At 46.8% G+C, this 26,887-nt stretch overlaps 1 protein-coding gene across 1 annotated transcript; it reads right to left on the bottom strand.

Annotated features, from left to right (window-relative positions):
• Window positions 1-1,658: 1,658 nt before the first annotated feature.
• On the bottom strand, window positions 1,659-25,893 carry PARP3 (poly(ADP-ribose) polymerase family member 3). The gene is made up of 11 exons (XM_066596914.1): window positions 25,756-25,893; window positions 21,822-22,053; window positions 21,510-21,644; window positions 20,475-20,675; window positions 20,069-20,195; window positions 18,178-18,401; window positions 16,332-16,490; window positions 15,364-15,450; window positions 15,035-15,212; window positions 12,672-12,818; window positions 1,659-3,282 (listed from the first exon to the last, which is right to left on the bottom strand). Exons 2-11 carry the CDS (start codon window positions 22,044-22,046, stop codon window positions 3,113-3,115), a joined length of 1,653 nt encoding a protein of 550 aa, XP_066453011.1. The 5' UTR covers window positions 22,047-22,053; window positions 25,756-25,893; the 3' UTR covers window positions 1,659-3,112.
• Between the last annotated feature and the right edge of the window lie 994 nt (window positions 25,894-26,887).

Genomic DNA, 26,887 nt, shown 5'->3' with positions numbered 1-26,887 from the left:
CTTCTATAATACAACCATTAATAAAAGAGCACTGGCCCTTTAAATTTTCATCATTACAGGTTTTTTATTTTGAACATTGTAACAATGGCGCAGAAGTTATAACCAGACTACAGTGGACACATTATATTAGAATAAACTGGTAAAGGCTTCTTCTGCCTAAAATAAATGGCTGGAGAGGAATAGAATAAAATCTACCTCTCAGACACGATAAACAAAAGTTACATTATATCAGGCCAATACAGCCTTATGGCCCATTTAAATGGGCCGAGAGTTAGGCCTAATGTCCACGAGCAAAAGAACAATTAGAATCTGCAGTGGATCACCCGCACGCGGATCCGCACCCCATAGGGATGCATTGACCACCCGCGGGTAGATAAATACCCGCGGATGGTCAATAAAAGTGAATAAAAAAAAATCCGGAGCATGAAAAAAAAATGGACCATGCTCCACTTAGGTGCGGGACTCCCACGGGGACGGCTCCCGCAGGCTTCTATTGAAGCCTATGGAAGCCGTCCGGATCCGCAGGAGACCCGCGTCTGAATTAAACTCACCTGCTCCAGGCGACGCGTGTCTTCCTTCCTTTGCGGCCGGATCTTCTTTCTTCGGCCCGGCGGACATGCCCGGCGCATGAGCGCTGCACGCAGCCGGCGTGCAGAGCACATCCGCCCGGCCGAAGAAAGAAGATCCGGCCGCGAAGAAGGGAAGACACGCACGGCCCGCAGCAGGTGAGTTTATTCTTATTTTCAGCCCTCATGTCCGCGGGGCAGGAGGGACCCGCTGTGGGATTCTACATGAAGAATCCGTAGCGGGCCTGATTTTCCCTGTGGACATGAGGCCTTAGGTAAATGCCTGCACGAGCGCTGACATCACCGCTAGGTTGTTAGAGCTTGTGCGGAGCGTTTACACAGGCAGATCACCATGTGAAGTGCAGAGCGAGAAGCCGACGCTCCCACGATGATTTTCATGCTGGTTGAAAGTGAGCAATCAACAAACGAAATGAATAACGCGCAGTGGCTGTGGAGTTAGATGCGACAATTATCAAGGCTGTTCTTGCACGCACAATACGCACAAAAGGTTTCCTGCACATTTTGGTTACATAAAGAAAACTCAGCACGTATGATTTTCCTGCTCATTAAAGTCGATGGGCGCACAAATTTGTGCGCAATGCACAAGGAGATGCAAGAAACACTGCAATTCCGCTGGAAAAAGAACAACTTTGGAAATCATTAAGACTAATTAACCATTTTAATTGGTCTTTGTTTTCCGTACGCAAATCAACATGTCTTGCGGGCGCAAAAAGTACAGTAAAATACACTCGCCCGCACAAATGCACATACTCTGGTGTGAAGGGTGCTTTTTTACATGGCAAGACCTGTCAGGTGCAAGATGCCAGAGAGGTTGTCCAAGTCAGACTGCAGCGTGTTGATCTTTTTGGAAATCAGGGATCGGCGCTCTGTTCTGGCTTTGATGACATCCATAATGATCGGGCTAGCTGCAGAAGGAGATGTTGTAGTAGACCCAGAAGGGGACCCAAGACTCACTAGAGAAGGTAGTAGGCTGAGGGTCTGCCATGGCATTGGACCATGCAAATTGCTGCAGCTTATTAGTGAATTTAGTCGGCGCCATGTAGGCATTAAAAAAACACACACACACACTGATTAGGGCAGCCCATAGAGAGGAGCAAGCGTAATAGTAGGCTGGAGCTTATTTAATATCATAGGTGGAGGCTGAAAGGGAAATAATTCTACATTGAACACATCAGTAGAAAAGCCGAAAACCGCATCATGTTACTCCACATCCACTAGAGAATGACTTGTAAATACACAAACAGGTTGCTTGCTGTATGAGGCTCTAAGGTGGTCCCAAGGGGCTATCGTGCCACAAGGAAAGGTGGCTGTACATTGAAGGGGAGCCTTTACGGCAGAGTGGAGGATGCTGCACGGCTGGTCCCTTTAAGGAGATGATCCACTTAATAAAATCTCAGTCCCCTTTAGTGAAACAAATACTTGGGCTAAATCTGGAAGGCTGTCAGAATGATTGAAGCAGACATCAAAAATGGAGGTCCAGAAAAATTAAGGTTATGTCCTGAAAAAAATGTACAGGCAGGATGCTGTAGCATCAAGGTGGAACTGCAGGCAGAACAAGTTTGGCAAATAGCCGACCAGTCTGTACGAAGATGGTCTGGCACGCCATGCTCTGAACGGACTCCTCTGCTCAGGTGTCAGCAATATAGGTAGGGCTCACCGCAGGTCTGCTAGCGTCAACTCCCACCTCCTTCCCAGGTGCTGACATCCTCTGAAGCAGATGGCAATCTCAGGGTGGATTGTAACTGCTCAGCCACTCGAGGCCATGCTTCACAGGATCCGTGTTATGGATCTTCATCAGGTTCTGGCAGACTGGAGGCTGCCGCTCTTCTTTCCCTATTCTGCTACTTGCCCTGGGCTTGCGGTCTAGATAAGTGCATTGTATATGTGCCTGGGGTAGAGATTGCGGACCCCGAGAATAGCTCCACGTGGAGGTCTTGGGAGGTAGACTTAGGTGGGCTGCAACTACAGCAGCAGGGATGGTTACCAGCAAAGCCCACCAGAGGGTTATAAACAGTACTGGGGGAAATCCAGGAGCGGTTTCTGATGGCTACAGGTGGAAGGTTGACAGCTGAAAGCACCGGATTGTACAGCAGGAGCTCAAGAAAGAGCAGCCATGTAACTTGGCGGTTAGCCATGCTTCATACATGATATACAGGCTGATTGTCATCACCAGGGGGTAGGCTGTGACTACCTCTCAGACATGATATACAGGCAGGTTATCAGCAGTAATAGATGTATAGCTGTTACATAGGGATAGTAGCAATATAATACAGGACACGTTCTCGGAGTGTGTACACAGCTTTACTCTAGGATTACACTTTACATTGGAGGCTGCTCACATCTGATGCCTCACTGATATGTATTGTGAATGCAGTAGGTTGGTTGCAGCCCCATGATTGTCCTGTGTTGGCTGCAGGTGCAGCCATTACTTCCTTAGCCAAGATATGTTAGTTCATTGAATAGATATAACTGTAACCTGTGCGGTGAGGGCGGAGCCTGGAGAGGGGGTGATGAGAGGGAGGAGCCTAGAACTGCAGTAACAGCAGGTAGCGCAACCGTGCTTGGCTCTCCTTGTACACTAGGTACTCGCTCTGACCGAAGTGCGTGTCCTTGTACTTGGACACATTGACTGGTTTACCTTGCGGCACAATAATCTTCCTTCCGTCCAGTATCAGTTCCCGATCCAGGGAGGGATCTGCGGAGAGAAAAGCAAACCGGGAGCGATCAGCTGCAGCGCAGGATCAGCCCGAGAGCGAACCCCTCGCCAGAGGATTTCAGCTCTGGAGTATAATATGGGATGTAACTCAACATACTCCGAACATGGGTATAAACTGATTTTTACTTTTGTTTGTGGCTCATGGACCAGGGGTGAGGGCCTAATCTTGCTGAATACAGTTATGTAATTGTTACCGTTTGGTATTTTTGTTTTATACTTTTTAGGATGTAACTCAGGATTCGTAATGTATGTACACAGTGACTCCACCAGCAGAATAGTAAGTGCAGCTCTGGAGTATAATACAGGATGGAACTCAGGATCAGTACAGGATAAGTAATGTATGTACACAGTGACTCCACCAACAGAATAGTGAGTGCAGCTCTGGAGTATAATACAGGATGTAACTCAGGATCCGTACAGGATAAGTAATGTATGTACACAGTGACTCCACCAACAGAATAGTGAGTGCAGCTCTGGAGTATAATACAGGATGTAACTCAGGATCAGTACAGGATAAGTAATGTATGTACACAGTGACTCCACCAACAGAATAGTGAGTGCAGCTCTGGAGTATAATACATGATGTAACTCAGGATCAGTACAGGATAAGTAATGTATGTACACAGTGACTCCACCAGCAGAATAGTAAGTGCAGCTCTGGAGTATAATACAGGATGGAACTCAGGATCAGTACAGGATAAGTAATGTATGTACATAGTGACTCCACCAGCAGAATAGGGAGTGCAGCTCTGGAGTATAATACAGGATGTAACTCAGGATCAGTACAGGATAAGTAATGTATGTACACAGTGACTCCACCAGCAGAATAGGGAGTGCGGCTCTGGAGTATAATACAGCATGTAATGTATGTACACCGTGACTCCCCTAGCAGAATAGCGAGTGCAGCTCTGGAATATAATACAGGATGACTAATGTACATACACAGTGACTCCCCTAGCAGAATAGTGAGTGCAGCTCTGGAGTATAATACAGCATGTAACTCAGGATAAGTATTGTATGTACACAGTGACTCCATCAGCAGAATAGTGAGTGCAACTCTGGAGAAGGTTGGGTGTGTGAGAGCTCTGCAGGATCCAGGGTGTGGTCAGCAGTGAGAGGAACGTTACCCAGCAAAGGCTACAGGTGCTGGGCTTGCTTCAGCCATGGAGTCCCGGACCTCCTCCCTCCGGCTTCGGCCGGGGGGAGGGAGGACTGCACCCCAGGAGGGGAGAACACCTGGTCAGAGTGGCAGCAATGTCACCCTGACTCCCCTGGAGGAGCCCAAGAGGACTCGCAGCCAGAGTAAGAGAGTGGAGGATCATGCTGAAAAACAAAATATGCAGGCAAATTGGGCCGATCGCAAGGAGGGCGAGTCGGTGACTGATGTGGCAAGCCGTATTGCCAAATACATGAAAGACTTTGGGCATGTCGGGAGGCAGCTGACTAAATATAGGCAGGAGCTGCGCGTTGCCCACTATGATGCGGAGCGGGCCAGATCCCGTACCAGAAAACTGGCCATATCACGGCAGATTGAAGCCTGTGAGGACGCTATAGACTTTTATGAGGAGGAGAGGGAAAGGATTCTGGAAAGAAGTGGGCCTTTCAAAGAGAAACTGCTAAATGATGAGAGGTTTAGCAAAATGGCATTGGTGAGCAGCGGTGGCATTAAAGAGCGCTCTGCCAGGCACTCAAGCAGCAGCACGGGCGAATCTGACGGTGCTCAGGATGGGCGAGCTGCGTGCTCTGGTGAGCAGCAATCTTCGCTGCCAGGTGGGACTACTGGGCCCAGCATCCCAGCTGAACAGGTGAGCCTGCCCCTCACGTCGGGTGAATCTGACCTGGAGGACAGTGATGACAGCTGCAGCAGCAGTGGAGAGGGGGCACTGATTATGCGTCAGATTCAGCTGCAAGAGTCCCCAGAGAGGCTGCAGTCCTTCCATTTTGGGAATGATTTGCCCCCAGACACCTCAAGCAAAAAGAGGAGGAAAAAGGAAAAAAAATATATACAAGAAAAATTTGTTTATGTCACCAACCACTCTGGTTTGGCCGCAAAGTCAGACCAGGGTGGTAACCCTGAGCTCCTAGTCCCGGGCTCTGCAGTGGGTCCGGTGCAGGGGACTGGGGAAGAGAGGGTTAATGCGGCCCAAAACTCCAAGTCCGCTTGTGCCAGTAGTGGGAATGGAGGAGTAAAGGAGGTAGAAAAGAGTGTCGGGAAAGCAAAGGGTCGCGGCCAGTCCAGAGGTGCTGGTGCTGTCGGTCATGTCCCAGTGGGAGGGGGGCGTGATCCGGCACCAGGTCCCACCTGTGGTGGCCTGGCTGTCCAGCCTGTGTCCCTAAAGCGCCTTTCAGGTGCAGAGGGGGCGCAGTGGGTGGTGGCCAGGTCTACCGATCCTCCCACCCATGGTAAATATGCTCCTGTTCCTGGAAGGGAAGTTGAAGGAACTACAACTCCCAGAGTGGCTAAGGTGGGCGGAGCTACAGCAACTAAAGTAAAGAAAAATGTAAAAAGGCCAGACACTGAATCCGCTGAAGTGCATCTCCAACCACCCACTGGAGGTGCCATGGACTTGCCCTCTGGGCAAAAAGGGAAAAAAGAGGGTAAAAATAATAAGGGTCCTGGTCCAGCAGCTAATGGAGAGGCGATTGAGGTAATGGATGTGGCTGTTGGTACCCCTGCTGCCCCTGTCCCTGTTTCCCCTGTTCCTGCAAGGACCCTGGGAACTCCAGGTGTCCCTGGTTCCCCAGTTAGTATGTCATCTTGTGTACAAGTGGGTGGGGCTTCGGAGGGTAGTAGTCAGGGGGTGGGTCAGGATCCAGTCGCCCCTCCAGCGGCGACAACATCTGGTAGAAGTTATGCCAGTGTCGCCGCTGGAGGGAGGGGGGATGCGTCCTCCTCGTCTTTGGGCTCTGGGGACGGCGTTTTGCAACAGCGCCTCCTGGAGGCCTTGAGAAGAGGGGAGAGCTCGATGAATGTAGGGGGCAGAGTTGTGGATTTGTCTCTCTGGGTGGAGAGACATGGTCTTGGTGCCTTCCGAGAACAAAGGGGGGAGACCGTCTGGTCCCTGCCAACAACCGGGCAGGACATTGGCCGTAGGAATGTGGCTCGTCTTCAGTGGAGAGGCAATGACGCGTGCCCATCCAGGAGTAAGGTGGTGGAGCTTCTGCTGAAGATGGGTTTCAGGGCAAATGACATCTATGCCCTGATCCATCCTTATGGCACGTCTGAGTTCGACATCAGCTTTGCTCGCCCGGAGGGCCTGGAGCTCTTCTGGGGGAATTATAAGCTGATGAAGGACGAGCCCGGCTGGCGCGGTTTCGCTGCACAAGTGGTAACCCGCCAGACTGGAGTCAAGAGAGTGACCGTTTTGACTCGTAACGAGTCCCTCTCTTGTTACGATATCATGACTTGGATAAGTCGGTACGGAGAGGTGGTGGATATGCCCAATAAGAACCGGGACGAACACGGCATCTGGTCCGGAGCCTGGACGTTTATGGTAAAACTTAAGCGTTCAGGGAATTCGGTGGCCCACATACCATCCACGGCCTTCCTTGGCAGGGATCGTATCTTGGCCTTCTACCAGGGGCAGCCGAAGCTCTGTCACAAGTGCGGCGACCCCACACATTTGAGTGCAGCCTGTAACATCATCAAGTGCGCTCTGTGTGGCGAGGTAGGTCATCTTGCGGCATCTTGTACAGAGATTAGGTGTCACCTGTGTGGTGACCTCGGTCACCCATTCAGTCGCTGTCCGCTCTCTTTCGCCAATGCGGTCATGGCCCCAGCGGAGGAGAGCCGTGAGGTTGCTTCTGCAGGGGAGGGGACCAGCAGAGGCGATGGAGCCCAGGAGCCAAGGAAGAACAAACATGCTGGGGCAGCCAAGCTAAGGCGCCAAGAGAAGCGCGGAAGGGGCAGGGAGCTGGTGGAAACCCAGGTGGCAGGTGGGTCAATGCTGGCCCCTGCTCCGGACGCAAATCATGTGGCTGAGGCTCCAGGGGACAGGGAGCTGGATGAGGAGGTCAGGAGGATCCAAAGGGAGGAGGCTGCCACTTATTCAGATTCTTCCCACTATGAAAGTGTGGGTGAGGGCAAGGATGAGTGGCAAAAGAAAAAGCGCAAGCAGGGCTCCAAGAAAATGAAAAAAAGGGAAGGGAAATCTTCCCCTGCAATGGGCCAGGTGCAGGAAGGCAATCCAAACTCTCCTCTTGTTGGGCTCTCCAACAGGTACCAAGCTCTCTCGTCCTCGGAGGAGGCAGAGGTATCCAGGACAAGCGTGGGGCCTACAGGGGGTGCTGAGCCTTCCTCTTGTGGGGGTTTGGTGACCTCCAGGGGGAGGGCTGGCCCAGAGCCCAGTGGCAAGGAGGACGAGGTTGAGGAGCCCCTTGCCATGGACCTTTCAGTGTCCAAGAAACGTGGCAAGGGGTCATCCTCAGACCCTGATGAGAAGGGGGGTGGGAAGAAGAAAGCCATCTAACTCGATCACCAATGATGGCGGCACCCACTCCGTTGACGCTGGCATCCATTAATGTTGCCAGCATTAAATCTGATATGGCTAGATTTGCGGCCTTTGATTTTCTCGGCCGCGTTGAAGCCGACATTTTGTTTTTGCAAGAGACCAGGCTGCCAAATCTGGCAGCTGTGCATAAGGCAAGGAGGGAATGGAGGTCTGGTCCATCTTACTGGTCTCTTGCGGCCGAGCCATATAGCGGAGTGGCGGTACTTTTTACCGCAGCGGTTGAATGCCGACGGGTTATCGAGTTAGAAATAGGGAGGTGCCTGATCCTGGATGTTCTCATGAAGGGACAAGAGCTTCGGCTAATCAACATCTACGGTCCCCAAACCAAGCGGGACCGCAAGGATCTCTTTATGAGGATCAAGCCGTACCTTTTTACCAGTCGGCAGGTGATCTTTGGGGGTGACTTTAACGCAGTCACGAGGACCCGTGACAGGGGAGGCTCCCTAGGCAAGCTGACTTATGATAGCGTCGCGCTAGCGAAGCTCGCCTGGTGGATGTCCACATCCGGCACACCCCAGGCCACGAGGGGTTCACCTATTATAGAGGTCAGAGCAGGTCTAGAATAGACAGGTTTTATTTGAAGGAGGAAGCCATCTCTTCACCAGTATCTGTTGTTGAGGTGGAATTCTCCGACCACTGTCTGATTTTGTTTTCCCTGAATGTTGCAGAGACCCCCCCGATGGGTAGAGGCTTATGGAGGCTGAATTCATCACTCCTGGAGGAAGCAGAGATAAGACAGTCCTTTGAGGATTTTCTGCAGAGCCAGGTACCATTACTGGATCTTTGTAGCAGTAAGTCAGAGTGGTGGGAGATGTTCAAGATCAGGGCGGCGAGGTTCTTCCGCCAGCTCTCTAGCCTCAGGAGCCTGAGTAAGTACCGTCTTTACCAGGGCCTGAGGAGGAAACTCGAACATCTCGTCTCGACTGGAGGTAGCCGCGAGGAGATCTCCAGAGTGAAGTCTTTGCTCAAAGGGTGCCAGTATAATAGGCACGCATCTTTGGTTTTTGAGAGGGACTTCGGGAAGTACCACTCACCTGACCCTTACAGAAACTGCAAGATGTCAGTGAATCGTAAAGTTGTCACTGGACTGATCGACGGTACGGGATCTCTGAACAGGTCCAGATCAGGGATTCTGGAAGTCGTCAGATCCTTCTACTCGCACCTTTTGAGAAAGAGGGATCTAGATCGAGATGTGATGTCGGCTTTCCTGGCTGAAGCTGTTCCTGAGCCAGGGGATGACATCTCCCTTAATGTTTTGACAGAGGAGATCAACATAGAGGAAGTTAAACTGGTGATTGATGGGCTTGCGCTCAAAAAAATCACCAGGACCGGATGGTTTAACATCTGAGTACTATAAGACCTTTAAGGACCTCTTGAGTCCCCTCTTGACTGAGGTTTTCAATGAGTGTCTTTCCTCGGACACTCTCCCAAAGTCAATGAGGAGGTCGGCTTTGATCCTTCTGTCAAAGGGTAAAGACTCGAGCCGTATTGAGAACTGGCGTCCCATAGCGCTTCTCAATACAGACAGGAAGGTTCTGGCAAAAGTGCTGTTTAATCGGCTGGTCAAGTTTGCACCCCGGCTCCTCTCGGGCGCCCAGCATTGCTCTGTTCCAGGCCGTAGCACCTTTAGTGCTGTTCTAGGTGTCCGGGAGGCAGTGGAGCAGGGTAGGGCTGGTCACTGGGAGGGGTACCTGCTGTCATTGGATCAGGCCAAAGCGTTTGATCGGGTTAATCACGAGTACCTCTGGTCTGTTCTTCTGAGGTATGGCCTGCCAGTGGGGTTTGTCAATTGGCTCAAGACATTGTACGCGGGGGCTGAGGCTTTCCCGCTAGTGAACGGTTGGGTCGGCCACCCATTTGAGGTTGGGTCTGGCGTCCGTCAGGGTTGTCCTCTGAGCCCCTTGCTGTACGTGTTTGCCATTGATCCTTTCCTTAGGATGATTGATGGTGGGCCTATGGCGGGGGTCGGGATGGATCGGGCGGTGCCGGAAGCCACCCTCAGGGTGGCAGCGTACGCTGATGACGTCACCGTCTTTGTGTCCTCGAGGGGGGAGGCAGAGTACGTGATGGCAGAGGTGGATCGCTACTCGGAAGCATCCGGGTCCGGCATCAACTGGGATAAGTGCGAAAGTCTCTGGTTAGGAAGGGGAGATCCTACATTTAGTCTCCCGGACACCCTTCCAGTGCCCCAGGACTCGGCTAAAGTTCTCGGCATCAAATTTGGCCGGGGAGATTACCCCATGCAAAATTGGGTGGTCAGGCTCGATGGTGCCACTCAGAAGGTGGCCCAGTGGAAGGGTTGGTCTTTGACCCTTCGGGAAAGGGTTAACCTGATCAAAACATACCTGCTCCCTTTATTCATCTACCTGGGCAGCGTATGCATTTTGCCAGAGCCTCTCTGGACCCGGGTCTACAACCTGTTCTTCCTAATGTTGTGGGGGAACAGGTTGAACCTAATTAGGAGAGATGTCACATATCGCACGAGGAGACTAGGGGGGTTATCTATGGTCAACCCCGTGGTGTTTCTCGTAAACACCTTTGTTAAGATCAATATAGGCAACCTCTGGCAAGAGAGGGCTCCTCCGTGGGTATTCTCCTGTTGGGGATGGCTTCGGCCTTTCTTCCAGGAATGGGAGACTGGAGGGCGAGTGAAGGATCTTCGCACGCCGCACGGGCATCTTCCGGCTTACGCTACCGTGGTTCTGAAGATGATACGTCGGTGGGGTCTGGGGATGTGGGAGATCAGAACTCTGTCGAGGAAACTCCTCGATAAGAGGGTTCTGTTGACCCATTTCCAGAAGCCCCTGGCGCTCAAGGACTGCCCAAGTCGGGACCTGGAGGGAGGGTTACGTTTATTGAATTCTGACAGGATCCCCTTGAAGTTTTGGGACTTGACTTGGCGCTGTTTCCACGGGAGACTGTATGTAAGGGGCAACTTGAAGAGCAGGCCTCTGGTGGATAGGGGTTGCCCCCGCCAGGAGTGCAGCAACGTACTGGAAAGCATGGAGCATTTCCTGCTTCAGTGTCCCTTTAATACAGAGGTGTACAAACGGGTGGGAGCCTCCATTGGTTGGCCCAGGTTGGCACGCCTCTCGTATGCGAAATGGGTCTATGGGGCATTCGGGGACCTTGGTGGCAGGGACCGGTGCACTTTATTCTTAGTCAGCCTAGTAGTCAGGTTTCACATTTGGAACGCACGGTGTTTAGTTTCGACGGAAGAGAAAATCCTCCCCGCGGATGAGGTGAATAGAAACATCCTTGGTGACCTGGTGAAGGTGCGTTCTCTGGATTATGAGAGGTTGGGCACGACTAAGGCCTCTCTCCTATGGAGAGGGTTTGTATTTCGTTAGGGACAGTCTTCTTATTGTTAGGGTCTTTGTAGGGACAGAATAGGGAGAGGTAGGGACAGTTTCTCTGAGGGTAAGTTTTAGGGAAGGAGTAGGGACATTGTAGGGACAGATTAACTATAGGGATAGTTTTTCTATTTGGTCGGTGCCCGGCTTATCATATCCAGTCCTTGTGGAGGGCTGTGTGTGACACTAGTAGAGTTTTTGTTTTCGGTCAAAGATAAAGTATGTACGGCTGCAGGTAACTGAACCTTAGGCTTTCGGGTATTAATATGTAGTGTTGGTTTGTAGTTGTGTAGTATAAGAGATGTTATATGTTATGTTTTGTTTTGTATATAGGGTTAGGGGTTATAGATAGGTTGGGTGGGGGTTTATTGGGGGGAGGGGGGGGGGGATTTATGCCTCAGCCGTAGCTTGACACGTCCCGGACAATGAACACTGGGCACGGACTGTTGGTGCGGGCGTGGCCCTCAGGCTGCGGCGGGCAGGGTGTGTGTATGCGGTGCAGCTCGGCTCGTCCTGGACATAGACATTGAGCACGGACTTGGGATGCAGGCGTGGCTCCCAGGCTGCACCGTAGGGGGTTGTTTGGGGTGTGTGGTGGTTTGGTCTGGGTATAGGGTTAGTTTAGGATTATGTAAGGTTTTATTCTTTAGGTGGTGGGCATTTAAAAAAAAAGAAAGAAAAAAAAAGGTATTGGGTTGTTCTTATTGTTATTATTACTTTTGTTGTTGTTTGCATTATTGTTATTATATCATTGCTTCGGTTATTAGTCATATTTTCTTTCTTCTTTTGGGATTTCAGGCTGGATCCTGTGAGCTAGGGATGTTTTCTTACATGTGGGTTTATTGTTATATGTAGTATATATGTATTGGTGAGGATGAGTGAGTGTAGTTTTGGAGTGCAGGTTGGTGTAGTGTGCTGTATATATTATTTGGACCAGATGGACCCTTTGCTTTTGTTCCTTTGTCCTGAAGTAAGGCAAAGTACAGTTAATATAAGTGATCATTTGTTTTGGTTTTATGTTTATGCCAAGTGAGCGATATTTATGTTCTGTTTATTGTTATGTTTTTCACTTTTATAATAAAAAGATCTACAGGATGTAACTCAGGATCAGTACAGGATAAGTAATGTATGTACACAGTGACTCCACCAGCAGAATAGGGAGTGCGGCTCTGGAGTATAATACAGTATGTAACCCAGGATAAGTAATGTATGTATACCGTGACTCCCCTAGCAGAATAGCGAGTGCAGCTCTGGAATATAATACAGGATGACTAATGTACATACACAGTGACTCCCCTAGCAGAATAGTGAGTGCAGCTCTGGAGTATAATACAGCATGTAACTCAGGATAAGTAATGTATGTACACAGTGACTCCATCAGCAGAATAGTGAGGGCAGCTCTGGAGTATAATACAGGCAGTTGGAAAATTATGCAATTGTATTTAAAACTGTCCATCTGGATGTATTAGTGAATAATGTGTGGTTTATGACGTGCACACCTAACCTGGTTCAGTAAGTCCACGTGCCACTACGCTGTCACAGCCTTTCGGAGCCATTTTCAAAGAGCAATCGTCACGTACGATGTGATGCTCTTTCCCCAAAGCCACTTCATTTAAGAACATGATTCCTTGTTGCTTAGAGGTGCAACCAACTGCAAGGAAACAAAAAGACATCTATACAGGGGAGTAGGTATAAAACAGATGTTTCTCCTTGTACATAGGGGGCAGTATTACAGTAGTTATATTCTTGTACATAGGGGGCAGTATTACAGTAGTTATATTCTTGTACATAGGGGGCAATATTACAGTAGTTATAGTCTTGTACATAGGGGGCAGTATTATAGCAGTTATATTCTTGTATATAGGGGGCAGTATTATAGCAGTTATATTCTTGTACATAGGGGGCAGTATTATAGTAGTTATATTCTTGTACATTGGGGGTAGTATTATAGTAGTTATATTCTCAAACATAGTAGGCAGTATTATAGTAGTTATATTCTTGTACATAGGGGGCAGTATTATAGCAGTTATATTCTTGTACATAGGGGGCAGGATTATAGTAGTTATATTCTTGTACATAGGGGGCAGTATTATAGTAGTTATATTCTTGTACATAGGGGGCAGTATTATAGCAGTTATATTCTTGTACATAGGGGGCAGTATTATAGTAGTTATATTCTTGTACATAGGGGGCAGTATTATAGTAGTTATATTCTTGTACATAGGAGGCAGTATTATAGTAGTTATATTCTTGCACATAGGGGGTAGTATTATAGTAGTTATATTCTTGTACATAGGGGGCAGTATTATAGTAGTTATATTCTTGTACATAGGAGCAGTATTATAGTAGTTATATTCTTGCACATAGGGGGTAGTATTATAGTAATTATATTCTTGTACATAGGGGGCAGTATTATAGTAGTTATATTCTTGTACATAGGAGGCAGTATTATACTAGTTATATTTTTGTACATAGGAGGCAGTATTATAGTAGTTATATTCTTGTACATAGGGGGCAGTATTATACTAGTTATATTTTTGTACATAGGAGGCAGTATTATAGTAGTTATATTCTTGTACATAGGGGGCAGTATTATAGTAGTTATATTCTTGTACATAGGGGGCAGTATTATAGTAGTTATATTCTCAAACATAGTAGGCAGTATTATAGTAGTTATATTCTTGTACATAGGAGCAGTATTATAGTAGTTATATTCTTGTACATAGGAGGCAGTATTATACTAGTTATATTTTTGTACATAGGAGGCAGTATTATAATAGTTATATTCTCAAACATAGTAGGCAGTATTATAGTAGTTATATTCTTGTACATAGGGGGCAGTATTATAGTAGTTATATTCTTGTACATAGGGGGCAGTATTATAGTAGTTATATTCTTGCACATAGGGGGTAGTATTATAGTAGTTATATTCTTGTACATAGGGGGCAGTATTATAGCAGTTATATTCTTGTACATAGGGGGCAGTATTATAGCAGTTATATTCTTGTACATAGGGGGCAGTATTATAGCAGTTATATTCTTGTACATAGGGGGCAGTATTATAGCAGTTATATTCTTGTACATAGGAGGCAGTATTATACTAGTTATATTTTTGTACATAGGAGGCAGTATTATAGTAGTTATATTCTCAAACATAGTAGGCAGTATTATAGTAGTTATATTCTTGTATATAGGGGGCAGTATTATAGTAGTTATATTCTTGTACATAGGGGGCAGTATTATAGTAGTTATATTCTTGCACATAGGGGGTAGTATTATAGTAGTTATATTCTTGTACATAGGGGGCAGTATTATAGCAGTTATATTCTTGTACATAGGGGGCAGTATTATAGCAGTTATATTCTTGTACATAGGGGGCAGTATTATAGCAGTTATATTCTTGTACATAGGGGGCAGTATTATAGCAGTTATATTCTTGTACATAGGAGGCAGTATTATACTAGTTATATTTTTGTACATAGGAGGCAGTATTATAGTAGTTATATTCTCAAACATAGTAGGCAGTATTATAGTAGTTATATTCTTGTATATAGGGGGCAGTATTATAGTAGTTATATTATTGTACATAGGAGGCAGTATTATAGTAGTTATATTATTGTACATAGGAGGCAGTATTATAGTAGTTATATTTTTGTACATAGGAGGCAGTATTATAGCAGTTATATTTTTGTACATAGGAGGCAGTATTATAGTAGTTATATTCTTGTACATAGGAGGCAGTATTATAGTAGTTATATTCTCATACATAGTAGGCAGTATTATAGTAGTTATATTCTTGTACATAGCAGGCAGTATTATCGTCGTTATAATCTACAGTTGTGACAATCTTGTTGTCTGTCCTCTTACCATATCCAGCCGATTTGCTGTTCTCAGAAGCGAAATATATCCCTCTGCCCACACGTCCTCCTGAATGAGGCATTATGCGCAGACCACTTTTCAAAATTGCAGCCACCACAGCCACATTGGTTCCATGCCACAACAAGCGGCGGTTCTCAATATCCTTATGGGTGCTGAGTCGTAGTTCCTGGGACAGGAGATAAAGGTCAATGCAGCACATCTGACTACAAGGAGGAACAGGTAAATGCTGCAATGTGGGGTACATCATTAACACATTATATCCATGTGTGACCGCCAACTAAAGGCCATCTGCTATGTAGCATCAGGACATCACTGACCTCAGTTTCTCGGTCCACTTTCCACACATTCAGGATTTTCAGCTTACGGTAGGTGGGACCCGTGTTCTTCACATATGTGTCAATTACCTGCAATACACGTTAAAGATGATCCCGAAATAAAACACTTGAAAAGTCAACTGCTTTACATTAAAGGGCCATTTACACAGGATGATTATTGCGCAAAATTCATCTAAAAGAACGGGATTTGTGTGATAATAATCGCGGCTAAAGACACACCATCGTGCGCTATTGTTTACAGTTTGTTGGTCGCTCGCTTTCAACCAGCATGAAAACCAACGCTGGATCGCTGACTTCTCGCTGAGTGTAAATGCTCCTCAGTGAGCGAGAAGCCAGTAGTGATCTGCACGAGCGCTAAAAACCTAGCAGTGACGTCAAGGCTCATGCAGTCATTTAGATGATTGCCGTCCCGTCTAAATGGTCCTCCTTTTAGGAAACCATTGATCAGAGACCCCAATTTATATACATTGGGGCATATACATTGTGGCTACAACATATTTCTGGGGTAAAAAAATTTGCAAATTATAGCGCATGTCATAATTTGTAACTTTTTGCTCTTTTTCTAAAAGTGGGAGGAGCTGGATAAAAAGGGGCAGGACTATGCGCAAGACATCAGATTTACTTTAATTTATAGCAGATGCTCTATGCAAAGGCATAGATTTTGTGTTGGTGTATGCAAGCGCTGTCAGATGTGAGAAATGTATTAGAAGCTTACACCTGTTAATACATTTGTCGCATTTATCCAAGTGCATACTTTACTTAGATTGGCGCATGAAACGCTGCTCTAAGTAAATATTCCCCATTTTCTTGCGCAGTTTCATCCTTCCTTATGCTTTACATGGCAGCTATCTCTTCTGATTGACTGTCAGTCACATTCAGTGCAAGAGGAACAATTACCATTAGTCATTTTTGGGTGTCTCAGTTACCCAGCCGGGTTGTCTCAGGATTACCTTGTATTCGTCAGTCTTTGCGTCCAGAAGGTTGAGTTGACACTTAAGGAGCTCATAATCTACATCCAGGGGGTGTGGGACATCAGTCAGCTCTTCCTCTTGCTCCTGCTTAAGTTTGTCGGCTTTGAGGGTCTGAGCTAGTTCAATATCTGCAAGGACCTGTTGAAAGAAACCAGAACATAACACTTACACTCCGCACTGGAGGGGTTGCGCAGTTATACAGAAGTACAGGAGCATGATAAAATCAGCAGGATGTCCCCTCTCCTCTTCGTCGAGCCAGGAATACCAAGCAACACGTCAGAAAATACACTGCATTTGGAAAGTCTTCATGCCCTTTCACTTTTCTTACATTGTTATGGTGTGGCCCTGTGCAAATTAAAAATTGAAAGTTTTTCCCCCTCATCCTACACTCAGTACCCCGTAATGACAAAGTGACAACAGAATGGTAGAAATCTTTAAAAAAAAAAAAAGAGAAACTACTTTTTTGTGTTGACATAAGTATTCACACCCTGCATTCAGTACTTAGTTGAAGCACCTTTGGCAGTGACCCCAGCCTCCAGTCTTCTTGGGTAGAATTACACACCTGGATTTGGGGATTTTCTGCTCTCAGTCAGGATGGATGGGGGCTGTCTGGGGACGGCCATTTTCAGGTCTCTCCAGAGGTATTGGACTGGGTTTAAGTCAGGGCTCTGGCTGGGCCACTCAAGGACATTCACAGAGTTATCCCTAAGCCTGTCCTGTGTTGTCTGGGCTGTGTACTTGGCGTCATTGTCTTGTTGGAAGGTGACCCTTCTGCCCAGTCTGAGGTTTCTTGGGTTCTGGATCAGGTTTTCATTCTCTGTACTTTGCTCCACTCAGCTTTCCATCAGCCCTGATTGGTCTCCCTGTCCCCCGCAAGATGCTGCCACCATCAGGCTTCACTGTAGGGATGGTATTGGGCAGGTGATGAGCGGTGCCTGGTTTCCTCCAGACACAACGCTTAGAATGGAGGACAAAAAGTTCCATCTTGGTGTCATCAGAGCAGAGAATCTTGTTTTTCGCAGTCTGGGGGCCCTTGAGGTGCTTTTTGGTAAACTTCAGGCGGCTTCAATGTGTATTTTATTGAAAATAGGCTTCTTTCTGGCCACTGTGCTATAAAGCCCAGATTGTTGGAGGCTGCCTTGATGGTTGACCTTCTGGAATTTTCTCCCATCTACTCATAGGATCTCTGGAGCCAGAGTGACTATTGGGTTCTTGGTCACCTCTCTTACTAAGTCCCTTTTCTCCCGATTACTTAGTTTGGTGGGCCTGGAGCTCCAGGAAGAGTCCAGGTTGTCCTGAACTTCTTCCCTGTGAGAATTACGGAGACCGTTGGGTTCTTGTGAACTTTCAGTGCAGCAGAAATGTTTTCGTAGCCTTCTCCAGATCTTCAGAGGTAAATATCAAGGGTCATACTGAAGGCTATGAATGCTTATTTTTTTTTAAATGTACAAAGATTTCTAAAATTCTGTTGTCACTTTATCACTTTGGGGTATTGAGTGCATAATGATGGGGAAATACAAGACCTCAACCTAACAACATGTAAAATAAAAGTGAAAGGGTCTGTAAACTTTCCAACTATAGTTTATATAAGTGGAGTCAAGGCCTTGGATAACCCCTTTCCATTCAGCCCATTACATTATATGGAGGTGAAAGGAGGGGGACGATGGTCTCTAACGTATGACCTCAGCTAGTAGGGCCACAGCATAGATCAGCTTGGCACTGAAGGATCTGCTAATTGAAAAGTTGGGAAATAGACTGGGGCTCATTTTATAAGGAGGAAATTGTGCTGGGTAAGCGAGCACAGAACAGTAATGATGATCGGTACCAGTAACATGTCCTTCTTGGCTTGTAATACATCTAGGGTGTCGATGACGGGGGGTATCTGGCGTCCAAAGTTGTGGGGGATGATAGTGTAGAACCGAGAGGACAGTTCGCTGAGCTCCTTCTTGTTCGCCTTCCTATCCAGAGCAGCCTGAAGTTCTTCTAAAGCGTCAAACCCCTTGGCTATTTGTGCTTTACTCAACTTCCCTAATGGCATCTTCTTTATGTCTGAAATACAAAAGGATCTGATATGAAGCTGAAGATCACCAATAAAGGCAGTCACACCCTCTACAGCACTACTTGTACTGCCCCTTACTGAAGTTACTTCTTGCCTAAGTCTTTAATAATGGTCTATACATTGAACAATCACTGCATTAGGAACACCTACACAATATTGATTTGCTCCACCTTTTTGGGCCATCACAGCTTTCAGACTTTAGGGAACAGATTCCACAATGTGGTAAACATCCTCCGTACTCGACTTGCTTCCTCTAGATCAAAACGGGGGTGGAAACAGGCTGAACTAGATGGACATTGTCTTCTTTTAGCCTAACATACTATTTTACTCCCCAGGGATCTGAGCTCCATGACATGGAGCATTATTGTGTTGAAAGATGGCACTGCGGTCAGGGAAGACTTCCTGGAGATATGGATGCAGATGGTCAGCTAACAGGTCCCTGCACTGTTCACCATTTAAGGATTGTGGTATGTTGACTAACGGTCCTAGGCCCTGTCATTAAAACGCTCCCTAGACCATGACCCCACCACCACTGGCCTGCTGAACCCCAACAGTACACCCATGGGATACAGCCTCATGCTGCTTACAACAGATGTGGACACGGCCATTTGTATGGCTCAGCAGAAAACAGGAGTCATCGCTGCAGATGACCTTATGCCATGTATCCATTAACTTCTTCCCTGGGCCCACGCAACACGTTGATGATGATGATGACATGGAGTCATAAGATACCAGACATGCAAACTGACGCTCGCCTCTAAGATCAACCACACATGGTCTGCCACTGTGTAATCTTCTGTTGGACGTATATCTATGGTTCAACCAATTTTTGTATACTGCAGTTATATATTTTGGATACTGGCGTTCAGGAACAGTCAACAAGTGCGACTTTCAAAAAAATAGTGGCACCACACCTCTGGGCACCAACAATCTGCCCGCGGTCAATGGCCTTCAAGTCACTACATTTACCCAAACTTAGTCTTCTGCTGCACAGGGGAGAAGTCAACATATTAGAGAACAGACTGTGATGTAACTATCATGTGGTACCGTTTTACCGATCACATTCCTAATGCAGTCATAGTTCATGTAATTCAATGTATGTGTTAATGCTGCAATATGAAGTGTGGTCACTAGAGGTCACCGTTGTTGTAGACACCTTATATACTGAGCTGTTAGTAGGTAGTGAGTCAGCGTATGGCTGAAGCCACACGGCAGGTAAAGCTCTTCTATACGGATGACAGGAAAGAAGTAGATTGGAGGCATGTAGCCGTCCCCAAGGATGTAATCTGACAAACAGGGAACCTCAGAGAAGTCTGTGAAAGATGCTATACCTGCAGAGAGACATGTTGGTAAAATGGTTGCAGCAGCTCTAACGGAGATTGGTGTGGAAGAATGAGAAGTAGGAGTACAACTCATGCACTGCATACGATACTGTGGAAATTTGCCTGTTGGCCCTGGAACGTTGCCATTATGTAGATGTGCCGTGTATGTAATGTGCACTGTAACCATCAAGTGTTTTATACCACCGTACTGTAATGCAATTTGTTCTAGCAATGTGATCATTTGTTTAAAAGGGGAAACTAACTCTCAACCACTTCTTACATGCTTACACTAGAACATGTCCTTTATGACCCCTTCTCCAGTCATTTATAAATACCTAGGTTCATGGTCTGCATAGCGTCCTTAAACATGTCAGTGCTGAATATCAGAGACACCAGGTTTTGGGTGGGTTTGTCCAGAGTGCAGGGCAAGACCTTTTTACATACTCCATCTACGGCATCCACCTGTGGAGGATAAAGAGGAAGCGCTCATGAATATTCATGATCTGATCATTGGCTTCTAAAGAAAAGGGCTCCAGGACCCCTCCACGACCCTTTCAATGCCTATATCAAGGCAATACCTGAGGAGGAAGGAGAGATCTCAGAAGATGCATCTATGGAGAAGTTAGAATTTAGGGGTGGAGAGCTCTGCAATTTGCACCCAAACCGGGACTTTAAACCTGTGGTTCGAGCTGTCCTTTCAGACGACCATTGAAAACTATTGGGTTTTGTTTCATCACTCACCTTGACCATGGCCTCACCGGTTTCTTCTTCATTCTCGTCATCACGCTCCACCTCAATCAATGTGTACTTTCCTGGATGTGGAGTGAAGTTCTCTCTGTCTGACCAGTTGTTCTTTGTTTTATCCTTAAACTTCTTCTCGTAATCTTTCTTAGCAGCGTTCACATCTGAGAAATTGGTTAACTTGGACTGACCAGCTTCTCCCTGCAGGACACAAAGTTAGAAGAAAAAAAAAGGTAGATGAAAGCAGCAAGCCTGAAAGCTAACAGGAAAGCAGCAGAATTGTAAATGCAGCTCTGGGGAGAAGTCATTATGTAAGTGAAGACATTATACGTAAAGGAAAGTTTTTCAGCTCTGTACAGACGCTGTAATATGTGAAAACATGCAGACTGAGAGCTAACAGAAAAACAGTAGAATTGTTAATGCAGCTATGGGTGTAACTTGAGAAGACATTACGAAACTCAAGATGGTATAAGTAAGGAAAGTCTTCTAGCTCTTTACAGACACTGTACTGTAGAGGAAAGCAGCGAGCTGTGAAGATCTGCATCCTGAGAGCTAACAGGAAACCAGCAAAATTGTAATTGCAGCTCTGGATAAAACAATATATAACTGAAGACAACATAAGAAAAGAAATGTTTTTTGGATCTTTACAGACACTGAAGGAGAAGCAAAATCTGCGATATGTGAAGATCTTCCGTCTGAGAGTTAACAGGAAAGCAAGGAGAAGAGATTATGTAACTCAAGACAGAATAAGCAAAAATGTTCAGCTCTTTACAGACAGTGAACAACAAGAGTCGAAAGCCTGAGAGCTAACAGAAAACAAGAATTGTAAATTCAGCTCTGGATGTAACTAGAAGAGAAGACATTCTGTAACTGAAGACAGCGCAAGTACAATTTTGCTATCCCTTTACAGACATTGCACCACAAGGGAAAGCTGTGATCTGCAGCCTGAGAGCTAACAGGAAAGCAGCAGAATTGTAATTACAGCTCCAGAAGTGATGCTGCATTGTGGAGAGATGGAATGTGATGTTTTCTTACCACCCGGCCCCAACGGTTCCAGCAGTAGAACGTTTTCTTCTTGTCAGTGCTGTGTAGGAGTTGGATGATGTAGAACTTGTTGTTGTTGTTTCCAATATTCGTCTGGTTTAGCATACAGTCATAATCCTCGTAGACCTGAAAACATGAAGACAATAAGATGGCGGCAGAAAAATGTTGGGGTCCATTTCCTGTATCCCAATATATGTACCTGCATCACTCACTCAACTGTACCCAGAATAGCACTCCAACTGTCACCTCCTTAGACCGACACTACAGATAATACACCGTCACATGCAGCCACCCATTACCCACCTCCACATTGTCCTGTCCACTAAATGAGCAGGCCCCGTCTATTTTTGCTTTTGCCTTCTTCTTCGTTGCAGCCTTAAGAGCCTGGGCAGCGCTCTGGAAACGGTCTGGAGCCTGAATGGCCTCTTCCTTCTCCTCCTCCTTAATCTCTTCCTTCACCTTGGCTTTCTTTCCTTTGCTGGAGCCTTTGGCTGGAGCTGCTGCTGCGGCTCTTCTCTTTGGAGCCATTCTGTGGCTATAAGAAAAGCCTGATAGATTACACTGATTATAACTTGTAATCACATTTAAAGTTTAGTTTCCCCTTTAAGTAGCATCATCATCTTTAGTCAGCAAGTATGTCATCAGCATCTTGGTAATATATCATCATCATCACTTTTTTACAGTTTGTATGCAGTGTTAAAGAAAAGCAATCTGTTACTACTTGGAAACCATCAGTAAGCTGCTGTTGACTGACCAATGGTTCTTATTTGGTGCCTGTATTTAATGCTCTGAGCAGTGGTGTCCTGCTGTAAATGGGGTGAAAGACTAAATAGTTAAGGTTTGTTAAATCAGAGCTGCAGGGGCCTAGGAATGATACACTGACGCACCACAGTCCCGGTATAGCAGCATGTACATGATGATGAAGTGGAGCGCCCACATCTGTATAGTTGTGAGCGAGGTTGAACACTGGTCAGCATGCTCATGGTAAGCCAATGTGAATTATAATTATCGGGTGAGGTGTGATAGTGGGCGCCAGACAGACAGGACATTCCATTGTCGAAGTTGTGCGGGTATTTACTCATTCCTTGCTCCACAGTGTCACGTGTGTACCGGGAACACATCATAGATGGCATTACCACCCAGGGGTGCTTAATGATCGCGATTGGTGGCGTCTGGCTAGAATTGTCCATACAAACAGACAAGCAACTCAGGCAGAAATCACATCAACATTCAGTGCAGGAGACCCCACATGTATATTCTACAGGTCAGCGCAGCGTTCTTTACCTTCCATGACATCTAGAAGCAGAAGACCCTCCAGAGTGCTTCTTATTACCATGACACAGGACACAGCACCTTCTCTGGGTTGTGAGCTGGCTCACTGGACCCTAGAAGACTGGCAACATGTAGTGCAGCCCGATGAATCACGGTACCAATTGTTTTTTATGCAGCTGGTAGGGTTCGTGTGTGGCGCAAACCCCATGAAGCCATGGACTTCAGTTGTCAACCAGGCACTGTGCAGGCTGGTGGGGGCTCCATACTGGTGTGGGGGGTGGTTTTAGGATCAACTGGTCCTCCTAAACACATCATTGACCGATGCCCACTACGTTTCACTGCTTGGTGAGCATTTGCAGCCCTTGGTGGTCTTCATGTTCCCCACAATGATGGCATATTCCAGCAGGACAATGTATCATCAGGCTCAGGTTGTCCAGTATTGGTTGGAGGAGCATCCTGGAGAGTTCCTATGAACGGTGTGACCTGCATGTTCACCCAACCTGACCCCGATCTAGTACTTATGGGATGTGATGGGGAGGTCTGTTTACCCCCAAGGTCCTGCACCTACAAATACCCTGGAGCTGTGGGGGTATCCAGACGGCTCCACATCCCTTCAGACATCTTCCCTCCACTTGTAGAATTGGAGCCATGTCTAGTTGTTGCACTTTTCCAGGCTAGAGGGGGTCCTACACCATATTAGTTCCTGTCCCATGTCAGTGTATGAGGTCTATCAACAGCAGATCACCTTCTTGATGATGGTTTTCAGGCTGCAATAGATTATTTCCACAAAAACCAAACTACAAAATAAGTAAAAATGGCAAATGATGAAGATTTGGGACATGACATCTGCTAACTAACACACAGTGTATGCTTGCCAGCATGTTTGGCCACATGAGCTCCCAATCTGCACAGATATCTAATCACGACTGATGGCAAGTATTCCAGCCTGTGAGAAATCTGCACAATGATGGGAGTTATACTCCAGGTGTGTATTGTGCTGAATGTCATAGTATACACGATGGGCTTCTAACTGACAGCAGGTAGTCATGTTGCTGTTTCGAGGAAACTCAAAAAAGGGAGATGACAATAATGGCAGTCAGGGGGCATCTACTAGATAGGACGTCACTTCTTGTGACAACAGTGACTGCACCAGGAGCCCCCAAGTATGTGCAATCTAGGGGTCATAACATAAGCCCCAATAACCAGAGCCACTACTGGGAACCCGTTCTCTCGCTGGTCATGTGATCTGTTGGTAATGCTGCAGGTGATCTCCTCCCCTCCACCACTTGCTACAGGAAACCAGACCTGGCACACCCACCACTACAGTGATAGCTGGCAGCACAGCCTCACAACGCACCTGTCACATGACCAACCAACACACCTTTATCCGCACAGTGATGACACCATAGTAGGCAGAGCTATGTATATCCCCAGGGTGGTAACGATGAAGGCGGGGGTCAGCCTAGGTTACATAACCTGTCGATGTGTCATGTGTATACAATGCTATAGCCTGCAGGCGCTTCCTGTATTAATAGGGATTCCCCAGTGACGCCCACATTCTGCTGGTCGCACCTGCATGGATGTGGTGGGCGCTACACTATAATTACCGCCACGCTTCACTGCTAGTACAACTCATGTAAATGTATTATATTAGGGGATAGCAGAAGTGACTGGAATATCATCTATAAGAGACTCTTCAGCGAGTCATCGGAATGGAATGCAAATCTCAAAATCCCCACACAACCTCAGACCACGTGCACAAAGGGGCCGACTCCTCACATGATGAGGGAACCACAGCTCTGGGGGCTCTGGGGAAGTAAACGGAGGACCTCGGCCTGTGTGCACGAAGGGGCCAATAACTCATGTGATATCCCCCAGAATCATAGCTCAGGGAGGGTAAAGAGAGGACTGCGGATCATTTGCATAAAGTAACTAACCCCTCTGAGTCATGGGAGACCCCCACAACCACTGCTTTGGGGGCAGTAAAGAGAGGACAGCACAAAGGAACGGATGTCTCACATGATGGGGGACCCCTACAACCACAGCTCAGGGGGGTAAAGGGCGGACCTCAGCCCATGTGCATGTAGGAGCCAATCCCTTGCATGATGGGAGACCCCCACAACCACTGCTCTGGGGGAGTAAAGGGACCTCAGTCCATATGCATAAACCCCTCGAGGAACGCGGGATTCCCACAACCACTATTCTGGGGACAGTAAAGGGAGGACCTCAGCCCATTTGCAGAAAGGAACTGATGTCTCGCATCTTGGAAGACCCCCCACAACCACCGCTCCCGGGAAAGTAAAGGGACCACAGCCCATATGCACAAACCCCTCGAGGAACGCGGGATCCCCACAACCACTACTCTGGGGTGAGTATAGGGAGGACCTCAGCTTATATGCAAAGAGGCCGACCCTTTGTTTAATTAGGAATACCTACAGCTCTGAGGACTCCAAGGAGAGTAAAGGGTGGACCCCACGTGCACAGAGAAGGTGACCTTTAGTGTTATGAGGGGCCCCCACAACCACAGCTCAGGGGGAGTTAAAGTGAGGACCTCATCCCATATGCACAAAAGGACCACCCCCTCAAGTGATGAGGGATCCCCACAACCACTGCTCTGGGGGTTCGGGGGAAGTAAAGGGAGACCTCAGCCCATGTGCACGAAAGGGCTGACCCCTTGCATGATGGGGATCGCCCCCAACCACCGGTCTTTGGGGAGTAAAGGGAGGACATCAGCCCCTGGATAGTCTTACAGACTGATATCATAACTAGTGGAGAACTACAAGTCCCATGATGACCTCTCTTGTCATCATAAGCAGCATGTCTATCCTACTGCATCCCTGGCCACAGAGCTGATCGGGTAGGTTGGGACTTGGAAACCTCAAACTTTTCTAACCAGTCTGATGTGTAGCTTAGAGATCCGGCAGATGAGAGGTGTGCGACTAACTGTCGCTAGAAGTCCACTTACCTGCTGCTAGGTGAGCTGTCTCAGCTGCAGGGCCTGCGGCTCACAACTGCAATGAGCTGGGCAAGTCTGAGCCTGCTCTCAGCACTCCTCCTCCCCTCTCCTGCGCTGTCATCCGTCCCACAGCTGCTCTCCACCTACTGGAAGACGCACAACAGTTACATCAATGTGACATTAAAGTTACAGAGCCTGCAAAACCTACAATGTGAGGAGACCCCAGCACATGAAGGGTCAATACGGAGACCTTAAAGAGGCTTCATGGTTTTATGTAAATGTAGCGGCGCGCCGTATACTGAAGGCTTCTGTCAGACATCGGCCCTGGTTTACTAAGACAGGAGTCTTCTCTGTAGGTCTTAATATACCCTGAGGCCGGGTTTATACGGGTGATAATAACTTGCATCCGAGAATCTCAGGCGCAACTCGCATTGCACAGTACACGGACACCTTACCCCTGTGCTGCATGACACACCGGACACTGCAAGTCCTATAATAGAGTCATTTTAACCCCTTAGTGACGAAGCCTGTTTGCGCCTTAGTGACGGAGCCAAATTTTGGAAATCTGACATGTGTCACTTAACATAGCATAACTCAGTAAAGGTTTTGCATATCCAAGTGATTCTGACATTGTTTTTTCACCACATATTGTACTTCATTTAGGTAGTAAAAATGGACCCATAGAATTTGTGTATATTTATTAAAAGTGCCAACATTGGGAAAAAATTTTAAAAATGCTCATTTTTTCACATTTTCAGCTGTAATATCTCAAATATGTGCACACATACTGTACAAATTTTTGCTAAGATATATATTTCCATCAGTTTACTTTATTCTGGACGCACGTTTGAAAAACTTTCGTTTTTTTTAACCATTTAGGAGACGTACAAGTTTAACATTACTTATCAACATTTTGAGGAACACTTTATTTTCCGGCACCAAGCCAAGATTGCAAAGGCTCATAGGTGTCAAAATTATAGATACCCCCACAAATGACCCCATTTTAAAAACTACACCCCTTAGTGTATTCACTGAGGGGGTCAGGAGTATTTTGACCCCACAGTTTCTTTTCAGGAATTAATGCAATTTAGAGTAGAAAAAATAAAATTTCATATTTTTGCAAATACGTCATTTTAAACAC

This window comes from Eleutherodactylus coqui, chromosome 3 (assembly GCF_035609145.1).
Source record: "Eleutherodactylus coqui strain aEleCoq1 chromosome 3, aEleCoq1.hap1, whole genome shotgun sequence".
NCBI classification, from domain to species: Eukaryota; Metazoa; Chordata; class Amphibia; order Anura; family Eleutherodactylidae; genus Eleutherodactylus; species Eleutherodactylus coqui.
This window is presented reverse-complemented; position numbering and strand designations above follow the sequence as displayed.

Bases quoted from the DNA above. Each gene is read 5' to 3' on its own strand.
- PARP3 (XM_066596914.1), bottom strand. From the start codon at position 22,046: ATGGCTCCAAAGAGAAGAGCCGCAGCAGCAGCTCCAGCCAAAGGCTCC. The intron at 16,491-18,177 runs GTACCGATCATC...TTCTTTCAACAG, and splicing joins CCAAGAAGGACATGTTACTG to GTCCTTGCAGATATTGAACT. The intron at 3,283-12,671 runs GTTAGGTGTGCA...TTCTCTCCGCAG, and splicing joins ACGTGGACTTACTGAACCAG to ATCCCTCCCTGGATCGGGAA.